Here is a 16,012-nt window from a genome sequence, read left to right as displayed (position 1 = left end):
AATTGGAGTCCAGCAGACCTGGATTGCATTGCTGGCTCTTCCACGTTATATTGCTGTGACTTTGAAAGAATCGGTGAGCTTTTCTGTGCTTCTGATTTCTCATCTGTAACAGAGCAGCAGCACCAGTCACTTCACAGAAAATTGTTTGCATTAAAGGTAATAAGATATGCAAACACCTAGTAGACTATCATAAAAATTATATAATAATATCTGCCATTATTTTACAGGCTCTGTTGTTTGCCATCATTTACCTAAGACTCTCAGGATGTTTATTTACTTTCAAGAAGATTGTAAAGAAAATACATTTTCTTGCTAAGGGTACCACAGCGGTGTAATATTGAATGTTTAATAACAACCTTTCCCTAAGTCTGTCTTGAAGTATTACTTAACTGCTCATATTGCTTTGTTAACATTTCTTTTGATTTCTACCCCATTTCACTTCGTTATTTATATTTAGTCTAAATGATATGAAATGACAATATGCAATCATTTTGACCTGCAAATCTGACAGCTTCTTAGGGTTCAACTTTATTTTTGTTCGTGTCTGATCTACTGGGAGTATGTTATGCCCCATCCCCTAGAGTAATTATTTGATTCATCTTTGTACCTCCCAGCACACCTTGCATATAATAGGCACTCAGAAAGTATCTATCAAATTTCACTTTAGTATATTACGTCTGAATTCAGTGGAAAGAAAATTAATCAAGCCAGCTCTCATGACTCTATAGCAGTGGGTCCTCACCATTTGGGGGACCACAGATCCTTCGTGAATTTCATAAAAGGTATAGACCAATACTTCTCAAATGTTAATGCATGCTGGAATCACCAAAAGATTCCTTGAAAATGCAGATTCTGATTTAGCAGGTCTGGGGTGGAGTCTGAGATTATACATTTGTAACAAGCTCCCCTGTGATGCTGAGGCTGCTAGTACACAACCCACACTTTGAAAAGCAAGATTATGGACCACCTTCCTTGAGAACAGACCTAATCACATAAGCACAGAGATAAATTCTATTTCGGAGCCCCCTAGGGATCCCTGGACCCTTAGAGAATTACTGAATTTTTCATTTTATAATCGTCTGTCCTAGAATTACTCTAATTATAATATGCAATCAAAGAGATTGATACATGATATTTATGTCAGAAAAAGATACACTACGTCCAGAGATACAATATAAATGTCTATGTGTATGTGTTCCTCTGCATCTACACATCCTCACCACTCACACACACACATACATTCAGACTCAAGGACTCTAAAATGTCAAGTTAACTAGGATGAGACCTAAGCAACTCCAAGCACAGTCAGCATGTTTTAAATAATCCCATTTAGACATAAAGTATTCCCAGACATTTTGAATTCCATTTGAGATAAGTTTATTTTGCTTCCCTTTGTCCACTAACTGTTGTTTCCATTCAAATAATTTTCTCTTAAAAATTACTATAAATCAGCATATTGTTCCTCTTACAAAAATGAAAACCCCAACGCACAAGACACGTCTGTGATTTACTAGTAATCTGTGCGTGGGCAATTGAAACTTTTTTTTACTGCTATTCTAATGAATAATACTATGAATAGTGAAAATGTGTAGCAGAGAATAGGGAGATGGTCTGTAACCCTGGAACTGAACAGAATGAACAGGTCTCGGTGGGACACCAGCCAATGACTTGACCTCCTTCACTGCTGTCCCCATATGCCCATCCTTTAGACAGAATTCGTTCACTTCCAGGGGATTTCTTTAAATCTCATTTTGACTACTTCTTCAAATGAACAATACAAATTATAAAGTTTAACTGTAATTGAGAAAATACTCGCTATCCGTCTGAAATACTGGCAGAGGTTGTACTGAATATCACCAAGGCAGAAAAAGATATTGATCTGAGAACGTGGGATTCAATTTAATCAAGAGGGGTGCCCAAGACAGCCTTAACTTTCCCCTCAGCTTGATTAAACTTTAGATAGCCTTCCTCCTGACTCCAGGCCCTAAACCTCCCTTTTCTCAGAACATTTACTTTAGTAAACTTATCATTATAAATTGTTTCTCTGCCCCATTGAGATGTAAATTATTTTTAAAAGCCTTTTGCCAGTTTTACACCCCAAGAATGTCTTTCTGAAGGACCTAGGACCCATCTCTTTGAAATGTAACCATCAGCGAAGCTAGTGTCTTTGTCTCTGTGGAAGGGTGGGAGCCTAACTTCTGCGGGTACTTTGCTCCAATTTGCAAGACTACTTCCAGCCATGAAGATATAAGAAAGTTTACTTTTCCTTACCAAACACAGATGGATGTCAGTCCTCTTATGCCAGCTCTTAAAAATGCAATTGCCTTTTGTTTCAGTGGAGTTGTGGTCCAACTCAGTTCTGGCCTCTCTCTCCTATTTTAATAACTTTGAATAAGGTCTTCAGTGCCTGGTAAATGTTGCTCAGGGCAATTTTTGCTTCGACAGGAGAGAACAAAAATATGTGATATAATTAGTCTATTTTCCACGAAGTCAAACTTTCTCCTGGGTACCCTGTGTTCCCAAGCACCACTTGAATTGTTTTCAAGCAGTTCATCAATAAAAGCCCAGAAAATATTCCAAATATTTTAAAGGTCCCCATTCCTTCTAACAGGAGAGATTGATAGAAGAAGAAAGGTCAGAGGGAATGGTTTTATATTTTCTCTTTTAACAAATGCCTTTTTGTCTCTCTGCTTTTAGTGTCCTTGGTTGTCAGATATCTGCTTGGTCCAGTGTGCAAGAGGGAACAGACCAAACAGTACCAACTGCATCATCTTTGAAATCAACAAATTTTTGATTGGTCTGGAACTGGTGCAGGAGCGGCAGCTCCACCTGGGAACAAACATCTTAAAAGTGGAGGATGACACAAACTGTTCCTTGTCTTCAATTGAAGAAGACTTTCTCACCGCATCCGAGCACTTGGAGGAGGAAAGTGAGGTGGAAGAATGCAGGAACGGTGAGGACTTTCCAACAAAAACAATGTGCATCCTGAAATTAGTCACCCTATCAAAATGTCTGGGTTAAATTTCAGAAAAGTTTCAGGCCACATCAGTTTGGCTGACACATCACAATCTTCACTTAAGGAGTTTGAAGAGGGAGAGAGAATAAGAAAACACTAGCGGGGATGCTGACGGAGGCACTTTAACAGATTCAATGGTTAGATGGCCCCATTCTCCCTAAAGATGCCTTAGGGATGCTGAAGGAAATCTATGTGTTTTAAAACAAAATCCTCCTGCCTGCCAAGAGATGGAGACTCTCACTTGGAGGAAAGTGAACGTCCCTAAGTTTTCCATTAAAGCCATGTGTTAGTTGAAACTGAGTTAGATTGACCTGAGTCCTACCACTGCCTCTTTGAGGCTGTGAAACCTGGGGCCAGTTATCCAGTCTTTTTGAGCCCCAGTTTCCTTGTCCACATTTTGGAAGTATAGCAGTGCTCCTAGCACTATTATATTTATTATATTTAACCATATATGTTTGTTGTATATATTACTTAACCATACATATTTATTATATTTAACTATTATTGTTGTCAGGACAGAGGGAAATAACCCAGGAAAGTGCTTAGCTTTCATTTATTCATTCTTTTTTTTTTAATTGGAGTATAATTGCTTTACAATGTTGTGTCAGTTTCTGCTGTACGATGAAGTGACTCAGCTATATGTATACATATATCCCCTCCCTCTTGGACCTCCCTTCCACCCACCCCATCCCACGCACCCCATCCCACCCATCTAGCTCGTCACAGAGCACCGAGCTGAGCTTCCTGTGCTTTATAGCATGTTCCCACTAGCTATCTATTTTACACATGGTAGTGTAATATGTCAATCCTAATCTCTCAATTCGTCCTACCCTCCCCTTCCCCTCCGTGTCCACAGGTCCGTTCTCTACATCTACGTCTGTAGCTCAGTGAACAACGGGTTACTCTTCCCCACAGAGGAAGGGATACCCCAGAAGCTGTCACCACTGTCCTTGGGGCAAATCCTGTGCCAACTTCAGGATAACTCTTTCAACAAGGCCATGATTTAGGTGACCTGAAGATCCTCCCTTCTCCTCCTGTACCCACTGGGAAGCTTCAAGACACAATTGTCTGTGTTACTTTCTCCCTGAAACACGGTGACCAGCCCTCAGCTCCCAAATGCCCTCCCGCACTCTAGCTAGCACTTGCATTCGTACCCCGCATTGAAAGCCATTTTGTTGAGCGGCAGTCCACAGTGAAACTCAAAAGACTTCTCGGATTCATTTTTCTTAAAGAAACATTCAAAATGCTATTTAAAAAAAAAAAAAGATACCTGATTCTTTAAGGCATCTTTAGGAATTAAATGTTATTTTAGACTCGTGGAAACCTGCTATCTAAAATGTAATAGCGGGTATATTATACAGCACTTAAAAGAAACAAGCTATTCATGAAAAGATAGGAAGGAAAATTAAATGCATATTACTAAATGAAATAAGCCAATCTGAAAAGCCTGTATTCTGGAAAAAGCAAAACTATGGATACAGTAAAAAAAGATCAGTGGTTGCCAGGAGTTTGGCAATGGTGCAGATGGTAGTTGAAGGGATGGATAGGTGGAGCACAGAGGATTTTTTGGCCAGTGAAACTAGTACAATACCATAATGATGGATATATGCCATTACACGTGTCTAAACCCATAGAATGTACAACACCAAGAATGAACCCTAAGGTAACTGTGGACTCTGGGTGATTATGATGTGTTATTATGGGTTTTTCAATTGTAACAAATGTACCACTCTTGCGGCAGAAGTTCATAATAGAGAAATCTATACACATGTGGAGGCAGGGAATATATGAGAAATCTCTGTATATTGTCTCAATTTTAACCTAAAACTGCTCTAGAAAAAATGGAGTCTTAAAAAAGAAAATAAATAAATAAATAAATAGTCATAGTAACCCTCATTTTCTCTTCACTAGGTTATGAAAATATAAATGTCTCAGACAATGTTTTGGAAAATAAAAAGCCAAAGGAAGCCACTCAGGAGGAATGGAATTACAAAAAGGAAAAGTTACTTTATGCTTTGGAAGATAAATATGTTAGCAAATATCATACACCGTTGATTAAAACAGAAGGATCTCTGGGAAAAGTGGCAGAAGATACAGGTTTGCAGAGTCTAGATCCCTCAACCAAGCCATCAGAGTGGAAAGGTGAAGTTGTGGGGAATGATAAGCCAACCACAAATTATTATTATTCAGAAAATTTTAAAGGTCAAGAGGGAAAATCACAGGCACTATGTATTCCAGGCAATGCTTATTTCTCAGGGATGGTTAAGAGAGATGGACCTTCTGCATGTGGTACTTTCTCTGAGCATGACAGCAGTTTAGACCCGGGAGACCATGAAGATGGCACAAACTCTATTCTTCCCATAAAAGATGGAGAAGCCACAACCGGCGAGTATGCTACGAATTTAGCAGAATCTGTGCTGCAAGATGCATTTATTCGATTATCTCAGTCGCAGCCTACCCTACCCCAGGAATCTGCAGTCAGTGTTTCTGTAGGAAGTGCACTGCTCGCCAGTGGTTGCTCCACAGAAGATATCGGGGTCCCTCGGTCATGGAATGAGCTCCCCCAAATTGTCATTGTTGAGAGTCCAGAAGGCAGCGATGCTGGCCCTGAGCCAGGTGTCTCCTCGTGGCCCAAGACAGAAGCCTCACTTGAAACTTCAGGCATCCTCTCTGGAGAGAACTCCAGCAAACACCCCCAGAGTGCTCTAGAAGTAGCGTTAGCCTGTGCAGCCACTGTGATTGGAACCATTTCCAGTCCACAGGCCACAGAAAGATTCAAAATGGAGCAAGAATCCCTGGTTTCAAACCATCCACTGGGAGGAAATGAAGCAGTGCAAGCTCAGTCATCTCAAGTATTCAAGGAACACTCCATCAGCAAATATTCCTTTCCATCTGCTCTGTGTGGCATGACTCAGGTGGCAAGTGCTGTTGCTGTCTGTGGCCTGGGTGAAACAGGAGAGGTGAAGTGCCCTGTGGCTTCAAGTGGCTTCTTGTCTGCAGCTGAGGTTTCTGCAGCAGTGCCCCCACTTTGTGGTTCAGTGACCGGGAAGAGCATGGAGCTGGGGTACGAAGCCATTGCAGAGGCATTGCTCAAGGAGGCCACTCTGGTCTTAACAAGACCTAATGCCTACAGCAGCATTGGAGACCTCATGGAATCAATGAATAGGAGGATCGTAGAAACTGTTTCAAAGCCTCAGACCCTGTGCTCAGAAAATGCCCTTGGGAATGAAGTGGCACAGACCCTGTCCAATGTTATCCTGAAGCATTCCATCGATGAAGTTCACCAGAAAAATAAAATAATCGACCCCAACGGTGGCAGGCACTCATCTGAAACCCTGGACACCTTAATGGAAAGTACAAATCAGCTGCTCTTCAATGTGATATGCTTCACTTTCAAGAAGATGAGCCACCTTGTACAGCTTGGTGAACGTCCCGCTGTCCTTTCTCAGGAGACCATCAGATGGAGGGAAACCGAACTAGACTTCCAGCCAACTAATCAGGCCACTTGTCAAGCATGGACAAAAGCCACTGACTACTCCAGCAGCCATCCACTTAGCAACCTGCATAGCACCAGCCTTGTTATCAATGATCTTGTAGACGATGAGCATGCAAAGCAAGATAGCAAGGGCCCAGAGAAGCCCGGCCTCTCCCAGAACCCCCCACTGCAATCTGAATTGTCCTGTATTCCCAGAGTGTCTGTTCAAACAGCCCCCAAGGAAATACATCTGAAAGGAATGGTGGGAGAGGATACAAAAAACCCTCATCAACAATCCAGTCACAATGAGAGTGAATGCAGAGCCCCTTCAGAGGGAGAAATGACACCAACCGTTGGCAAGTACATCAGTTCCCAGGACGTTGAGGACAGCATCAATCCAAATGCTCAAGAAAAGTACAATTGTGCCTCACCTCTAAACAATGAAGTTCAAGCTAACCTGTCTTTGTTAGGGAATGAGTTGCTGCTTCCTGCTCAGTCCACGCTACCGGCAAAACACCCAGACATATACTGCATTGCAGACTTTGCAGAAGAATTAGCAGAGACCATTGTTTCCATGGCAACTGAAATAGCAGCGATTTGCCTTGACAACTCCAATGGAAAACAACCCTGGTTCTGTGCATGGAAAAGAGGGAATGAGTTTCTGGTTACCCCCAACGTATCCTGCCGACCCTTGAAGAGGAAGAAAGAGAGCCAGGCGGGTGGGGCCCCTGTGAGGAAACACAAGCCACCGCGACTCAGCGAGATCAAGAGGAAAACAGATGAGCACCCGGAGCTTAAAGAGAAGCTGATGAACAGGGTTGTGGACGAGTCGATGAACCTTGAGGACGTCCCAGATTCTGTAAATATTTTTGCAGACGAAGTGGCGGCCAAGATCAGGAACCTCACAGAGTTCTGTATGGTGGACGGTGTCTGGCAAGCCCAGAGCTACCCTCGGAGTCGGTTACTCAGTGGAGACAGGTGGAGCCGGCTGAAGGCCTCCAGCTGTGAGAGCATTCCAGAGGAGGACCCCAATGCCAGGGCGTCTGTGAACAGCCTGGGTTTAGCCAGTACCCTAAGCCAGCCAGCTAGCAGGGCCAGCTCCGTGTCCAAGCAGTCGAGCTGTGAGAGCATCACGGATGAGTTTTCCAGGTTCATGGTGAACCAGATGGAAAATGAAGGAAGAGGGTTTGAGTTGCTGCTGGATTACTACGCAGGCAAGAATGCCAGCAGTATTCTGAACTCAGCTATGCAACAGGCCTGCCGGAAAAATGACCACCTCCGTGTGAGGCCAAGCTGTTCCTCAAAGCAGTCCAGCACCGAAAGCATCACCGAGGAGTTCTACAGGTACATGTTGAGGGACATTGAACGAGAGAGCAAAGACGGCGCCTCCTCCGGACGAAGCAGCCAGGACTGGACGACTGGCTTGCTGTCGCCTTCTCTGCGATCCCCGGTGTGTTACAGACAGTCATCCATGCCCAACAGCAGATCCCTGGGCGCCAGGCTGACGGTGAACGTGCCCGTCAAAGCCAACTCCTTAGATGGCTTTGCTCAAAACAGCCAGCAAGATTTCCTCAGCGTGCAGCAGGTCGGTAGCGCTTCCTCGTCGGGTCTCTGCAAATCTGACTCTTGCCTGTATCGGAGAGGTGGGGCCGACCAGATCACAAACATGTTAATTCACGAGACGTGGGCAAACTCAATCGAAGCCCTCATGCGGAAGAACAAAATTATAGTGGACGACGCCCGGGCAGCTGATGCTGAGCCTGCTTCCGGTGGCTCTTCCTTGCAGGTGGAGGAGTGTGCGAGCAGATTGGCTTCGAGCAGAGTGCAAAGTGGGCCAGCTCTGCTTGTTCAGGAGTCTGTTGATTACCCAAGGAAAGACTCCATTACTGAAAACAAACATCCCCCAATGTCGTCTCCAAGCAAAGCTGCGCCTCTTGCAAACCACGACAGTTTAGATTCTAGAAAGGAAAAGTCCTCGTGCCAGGATGCTGTCCTTCTAAGCCACACCAGGCAATCACTTTGCTCAAGGGAAGTGCCTTTAATTCAGATCGAAACAGATCAGAGAGAAGAATGTGTTGGAGAACCTGAATACGTCCTTTCCAAACGCAGCCCCCTAGAGGAAGCAGAAGAGTGCTTGAAAGAAGAAAAGGTCCCACATGTGGCGAGGGGTGGAGACACTACTGTGAGTTCCTGCCAAAACCCTAGGTGAGTCAATGACCTCTTAGACGAGATAGGGTGCATGAGACTGGAGTTTGCATCTTAATTAGTATTTATTCTAAATCTTAGGGACTTACTGACACAAGAACTGAATTTCTGAGATAGTGATTGACCTCCCTGGGTTACTATGCACTTATAATAGAAAGATGGAACGTTTTTTTTTTTAAATCTCTAAAACAAATTCGATTTATGTATATAACAGAAGAAATGAGGTATCATTCTCCCCATTACAATTTATCTCCCATAGAATGCTACCTTCTGAAATTAATTCATGGCAGTTTTCAAGCAAAAGAAGAAAATTACATCAACTTGTGCATTTGAAAACAGTTAAATGTAAATATATTTTAATACTGGAATCTGACATTAAATATTTTGGTATCATTTTTCTCCAGGGTCTCTCAAGTTTTTCTTTTTTGTCTTATTCTAAAGGTCTTTGCAAGGACACCATGTCCCACAGTGCTGGCCCTTTAGACGCATGGTATACCATGATAGCATAAGTGCAAAACAACATCACCAGCCTTAGGAATTTGAGAGCTGAATCTTTTCCAAAACATAAGGACTAAGTATTGAATATATTTTTCTTTGTGGAGCAATATAAAGAATTGTTATGGAACATGATCTCCACTAAATAACCTTGAAACCATCACTCTAAGCAATTTTACTTATCTCTGCCTCAGTTTACTCACCTGTTGTGGGGGGGAATAATAGTAATAATTACATCATAAGAAGATTCTTAAGGTTTAAATAAAGAAATGTACACAAGCCCTTACCTCCGTACCTAGGCCATTACAAACACTCAATAAATGTTTACTTTATGGTTGTTGTTGTTTGGGGTTAAGGTATATGGTTGCCTTTATTCCAGGAGATCTTTTTCCCAAGAGAAACCTGTTATGAACAGTGTGAGAATTTTATTAAAACTAGAGAATGCTCAGGATTTGCAAAAGGGGAAATTAGTTCTATTTAGATCACATTTTCTAATCTCAGAGTTGTTATCAGGGGATTTGACATGTCAAAATAGCTAAACATGGAGATCAATGCCCTGTGAAAGACTTCCTACCCTCTTATACACAAGAGGGAGGGAAATGATACAGGCACTCTTGATTGTTTGGAAGTGGGGAGGTGTCATGTCCTGAAGATATTTTTAGGCTATTCTCTGAGGGACATTTTCATAATTCTTACTAAAAACGTCATAAAATCTCAACAGGATGAAATAAAAATCACATTCTTACTTTTTTACTTTTTTGTTATTTGAAACAGAATTCAGAATTCATCATGGCAGGCCCAAATAGAAATACCTGTTGTATTTTAGGCTAGCACGTTTGTCCAGGTACCAAATTATATCAATTATAAAGAGCTTAAGGGTGATTTAGGATAACCCAGTTCTTGATTTGGGGGAAAATATTATCCTACTGGTGAGCAGCGATGCGTTCTTAACTCAGCCACCTTCTCTGAGATTTTTGAAAAGCAATTACCTAACTTTTTGATAATTTGAGACCACAAGGTATAAACACCAAACTGAGAATTTTGAGCATTCACATGTTGCACTCACTGACCTAACATAATTTTTTTAGAAATATATTTTATGTCGTGTATTCATTTATATTTGCTTCAAGAAAAATAATTATTCATCCAACAAATATTTGCATGCTCACCTGTGATACACACTGCCCTTGGGGCTGTCAGCACAGAAGAAAATAGAGATTTAGTGTCTGTTTCCATGGCTCCTACACACCAGCGCGAGAGACAGACAAGATGCATGGAAAAACCCTTTGGAAAAAGTGTGTGATGTAGAGTGTGATGAGAGGAGAATAAAAAGAGTAATGTGGTAGAGAGTTACCTTTTGGGGGAAGTGGCCACTTAAGACAGGATGTTGACATTTGAGACGAGACTTAAAGGAAGAGAGAAAGGGTGCCGGCGAAATGAAGAATTGAATTGAAGGACGTGTATCTCTAGCATTATGGTGTTCTAGCTAGAAACTAGTCCACCCACCAGAAAAAGGACATGATAAGAAAACGTATCTTTCTGAGTAGAGCTCAGAGTAGAAGAGAAATTCCCCTGCGAATTTATAAACACAGCTTGCCTTAATGCATATTTGGGGTTCTAATTTGCACCATCTGTGTGATGTAGGAAACCACAAACTGGTAAATTACCTTAAAGCAATCTTAGGTTAACAACACTGTGAGACCTTGGCAGAGGCAAAAATAAATCTCTTGATATTTAATCCCAAGTCTCAAAGGATTTCGATAGATAATGCCTATCAAATATGGGCTCAGAACTTCAAATTTCAAGATACACAGGAATCAAGGCACTATACGCAAGACTCACAAATATCAAAGTAGAATTATCGCTAGCAAAGATTGCAGATGTGGGGATGCTCAGATACAGAATATAACATATTTTAAATATTTGAAAAATTAAGGTATACAAAAGAGGAGTGGGAAATACTGCAATCAAAATAGAATGAGGTAGAGTTAAAAGTCAGTTAATTACTACAAGAGATAAGTATAATCATTGAAATTAAACATTGCTAGATATAAACATAATTATTTCAAATTAGATTATTGGAATCAAAACTTTAATGGCATATCTGCAGAGAAAACTATAACAAAAGATAAATGTGAAAGGACTACTGTTTCCACCCATGATGGAGTAACTGAAGATGAACTTGTTCGCCCTCTGTAAATAACTAGAAAAGTGGACAAAATATGTGAAACAACTGTTGTCAGACATTTCACAACAAGCAGCATTCTGAGATAAGGAAAACAAACATGGTGAGCTTTATAATAGTCCAACTTTCTGCCTGGATTCCCTTTTCAGACAGAAGTACAAAGAGGACAAATTTGAGCAGAACTCAGTGCTCACTCAGTTGAAGCTTCAGAGATTGGAGGGCACTCTCAGAGAAAGAACTCCAGAAGTCTGTAGAGGGATCCCCTCGAGTCTGTTACTGAACCCTAAGCCATGCATGTTAGGTGAAACCCCATGAAGCTAGAAAGCTGTAAGCTAAACAATGCCACACGCTCACACAGGACTAGGAAAAGTTTAGTTCCAACCAGCCACAGTGGAGAAACCATGTTAAACATATGCAGGATTTAGCAGAGACCCTGAAAGAAATCATACGATAGAATTAGGGCTAAACTATCCCTGAAAAATAAAAACTGATCTAAACTTGCCCTAACAAAACTTGAAGAGAAGCATTGAAAAATCAGGCTGAACTGAAGCTAATTTAACCTAGAATGAGTCCAATAGTCTTTAAAGAAAGACAATAAAATCCATTGTTCTAGGAGGTGGGTCAAAAGGATCTTGCTGTGATTTATGTCATGGAGTGTTCTGCCTATGTTTTCCCCTAAGAGTTTGATAGTGTCTGGCCTTACATTTAGGTCTTTAATCCATTTTGAGTTTATTTTTGTGTATAGTGTTAGGGAGTGTTCTAATTTCATTCTTTTACATGTAGCGGTCCAATTTTCCCAGCACCACTTATTGAAGAGGTTGTCTTTTCTCCATTGTATATTCTTGCCTCCTTTATCAAAAGTAAGGTGACCATATGTGCGTGGGTTTATCTCTGGGCTTTCTATCCTGTTCCACTGATCTATATTTCTGTTTTTGTGCCAGCACTCTACTGTCTTGATTACTGTAGCTTTGTAGTATAGTCTGAAGTCAGGGAGCCTGATTCCTCCAGCTCCATTTTTCTTTCTCAAGATTGCTTTGGCTATTCGGGGTCTTTTGTGTTTCCATACAAATTGTGAAATTTTTTGTTCTAGTTCTGTGAAAAATGCCATTGGTAGTTTGATAGGGATTGCATTGTATCTGTTGATTGCTTTGGGTATTATAGTCATTTTCACAATATTGATTCTTCCAATCCAAGAACATGGTATATCTCTCCATCTGTTTGTATCAGCTTTAATTTCTTTCATCAGTGTCTTATAGTTTTCTGCATACAGGTCTTCTGTCTCCTTAGGTAGGTTTATTCCTAGGTATTTTATTCTTTCTGTTACAATGGTAAATGGGAGTGTTTCCTTAATTTCTCTTTCAGATTTTTCTGTGCATTTCTGTGCATTAATTTTGTATCCTGCTACTTTACCAAGTTCATTGATTAGCTCTGGTAGTTTTCTGGTAGCATCTTTAGGATTCTCTATGTATAGTATCATGTCATCTGCAAATAGGGACAGCTTTAATTCTTCTTTTCCGATTTGCATTCCTTTTATTTCTTTTTCTTCTCTGATTGCTGTGGCTAAAACTTCCAAAACTATGTTGAATAATAGTGGTGAGAGTGGACAACTTTGTCTTGTTCCTGATCTTAGTGGAAATGGTTTCAGTTTTTCACCATTGAAAACGATGTTGGCTGTGGGTTTTTCATATATGGCCTTTATTATGTTGAGGTAAGTTCCCTCTATGCCTGCTTTCTGGAGGGTTTTTATCATAAATGGGTGTTGAATTCTGTGGAAAGCTTTTCTGCATCTATTGAGATGATCATATGGTTTTTATACTTCAGTTTGTTAATATGGTTTATCACATTGATTGATTTTCGTATATTGAAGAATCCTTGCATTCCTGGGATAAACCCCACTTGATCATGGTGTATGATCCTTTTCATGTGCTGTTGGATTCTGTTTGCTAGTATTTTGTTGAGGATTTTTGCATCTATGTTCATCAGTGATATTGGCCTGTAGTTTTCTTTCTTTGTGACATCTTTGTCTGGTTTTGGATTCAGGGTGATGGTGGACTCGTAGAATGAGTTTGGGAGTGTTCCTCCCTCTGCTATATTTTGGAAGAATTTGAGAAGGATAGGTGTTAGCTCTTCTCTAAATGTTTGATAGAATTCGCCTGTGAAGCCATCTGGTCCTGGGCTTTTGTTTGTTAGAAGATTTTTAATCACAGTCTCAAATTCAGTGCTTGTGATTGGTCTGTTTATATTTTCTGTTTCCTCCTGGTTCAGTCTGGGAAAGATGAACAAACCTATAAATTTCTCTCAAAAGAAAATGGAAACTAGTGTTTTAGATATAATCACTATTCATTCTGAATCCCTAGTTATGTGACATGGGATATGAGATTTACTGTAAATAGAGTGGGAAATTGAGATAAAATAAAATATACTGACAGATTCATTTTTAAGCTGGATGTTTAACGTCAATCACTGAGATTTAACTTCTGATTTAGTAAGAAATACCCTATAATGAATTTTTTTAATAACATAAGGTCCTAATTCAGTAAGGAATTAGTCCAGGAAATTATTTTTTAACCAAGTAAACAAATGGTTTAGGAGCCCTCCCCTTTGTGCTGAGTACTTGCCTCATTTCCACTTTGGGGAATATGTATATTGTTTCTATTTGTCATCAGTGAACTAACTTATCTTTCATTTGAATTTAGTTAAATTCAGTGAATGTTCCTTTGGCTACATCCATTCTTCCCCTTTCTACCTGCTCAATTTAGAAAAATCTCAACATTTTTGAAAGAAAAATCAAGCTTATTAAAGATCTCTTTTCACCAAATGTTAGCAACAGATCACACTACAACCAGCCACATGTCAAAACCGCACCTGTACAGATGCTTTGAGAAGGAATCTTAGGGACAAGATTTGGTGTGATATTACCTATGTAATTCATTCACATATCAAGGGGATATTTAATCACACCCCAAAACTTATACATTTGAAACTCTACACTATATACTAGAACACATTTTAACAAATATTGTAAAAAGTACAACCATTTTTGGAGAAAGGATAACAGTACTAATTCTAAGATTGAGGAAAATTATGTAGCTCTTTCTGTAACCGATCAAGTGTTTTGCATAAAAGTGATCAAGTGTCTTAAGTTGTATTTCCTGGGAACAGACCTCGAGAAGGAGAGTTCAGGCAAATATATATAATTTGTGAAGGAGTGCTCGCCAGAGGAAAGTGTACATACATGGGTAAGGAGGAAGGAAAGACAAGAGTGGACAGAGGGAGATGGTCCCCCCCAAATATGTTTGCACCTGAGGGCACAGCGCATCCTATAGGAAACCCTGAAGCTGGGATGGTCTGTCCTGTTTAGTGCAAATTGAGGCAAGGGTGGGCTTTTGTATCTCTGTGTCAGCTGGTCATTGGGCTGCTCACTGGGAGAGGGTATAACCCTGGCAAGGCAATTCCCAACCTCAGGACAGCTCTCAGTGCGGACTGGCAGCTGCCATTACTCTCGACAGCCCGTGCACAAGGGCCAAGGAAAGCATTCCAGTCTCCACTCACCGAGTTACCATATTTTTCATCGTCAACTGAGAAATACACTCTTGCTTTTTGTTTGCAAACATTAATGTCCTTCTTTTTATGCTATTAGTTTTTTTGTTTTGGTTTTCTTTTTGTTTTTTTTTTTTTATGCTATTTGTTTTTGATGAGCCTATGGGGAAAAGTTTCCATGAATCTGTTCACATTTCTGTACATTTGGCTTTCTGAGCAAAGAGCACTGGCACCTGGACTGAAGGTTGATCAAATACTCACCCTGAAGATAGAGACTTCTAAAGAGATACAGTGATTCATTTCCCTGGAGCTATTTAATTCAGTTCCAGGGTGGTGACATCTCCTCCTCTCCGCAGAAAAGATTTGAATGTGTTTATAATCTAGAGCAAAGTGCTCTCTCCTCCATCGTCTCTCTCTCTCTCCCTGGAGAAAAAGAGAGGCAGATGTGTCCAGGCATGATAATTTTGAAGTTCCTCTCCTGTGGTGCAAACCTCACTACAGGTGTAGTGTGCAGTAGGGAATTGGGGCACAGAGAATGAATGCAAGCTGCTCTGTGAGAAAAGAAATGGTCTGATCTCTAATCCAGAGCACTTGTGTGTGTGTGTGTGTGTGTGTGTGTGTGTGTGTGTGTGTGTGTCACTGTGCCAGGCAAACAAATGGAAAGTCAAGCTTATTAAAAACCTGCTTTCACCAAGTGTTAGCAGTAGAGTGTGATAGAAACTGCCACACCTCAATACCGTAGTTATTCAGAATGCCGTTAGCTTGCAAGAAAGACCTTTCTCAGATCTTTCCACATAAGACTTAACAGGTAGGGCTATCTAAATTTGAATATGGTTCTACTTATGAAGCTAGGCAATTTTAACAATAACATATTCATCTAAAAAATATTTAATGTGTTCATAGCTCTACCCAAATACATAAAAAGGTATAAAAACTCTTAATAATAATGTATGGTATATACACTAGACTGCAAACTAGGAAGCATTAAGTGCTACCGAAAAGAAAGAAAAACAGACAAATTGCTTTGATCATTCAAGAGAGAGATGGCCCTAGGGAGGGAGATTAAGGACGACTTCGGGGAGGTGAGAGCATCTTG

At 40.6% G+C, this 16,012-nt stretch overlaps 1 protein-coding gene across 6 annotated transcripts in view; it reads left to right on the top strand.

Annotated features, from left to right (window-relative positions):
• The window catches only part of SPHKAP (SPHK1 interactor, AKAP domain containing), a 167,922-nt gene that overhangs the window by 126,162 nt on the left and 25,748 nt on the right, over positions 1-16,012 (top strand). For all 6 annotated transcript variants that reach the window (XM_082464601.1, XM_082464599.1, XM_082464603.1 and 3 more), the window contains 2 exons: positions 2,698-2,953; positions 4,928-8,696. In XM_082464601.1, coding sequence (XP_082320727.1) covers positions 2,698-2,953; positions 4,928-8,696 — 4,025 coding nt within the window. The remainder of the gene's footprint in view (positions 1-2,697; positions 2,954-4,927; positions 8,697-16,012) is intronic.

This window comes from Balaenoptera physalus, assembly GCF_965194825.1.
Source record: "Balaenoptera physalus genome assembly, chromosome: 6".
NCBI lineage: Eukaryota > Metazoa > Chordata > Mammalia > Artiodactyla > Balaenopteridae > Balaenoptera > Balaenoptera physalus.
The sequence above is the reverse complement of the archived record's forward strand: the minus strand, read 5'-3'. Positions and strand labels throughout refer to the sequence as shown.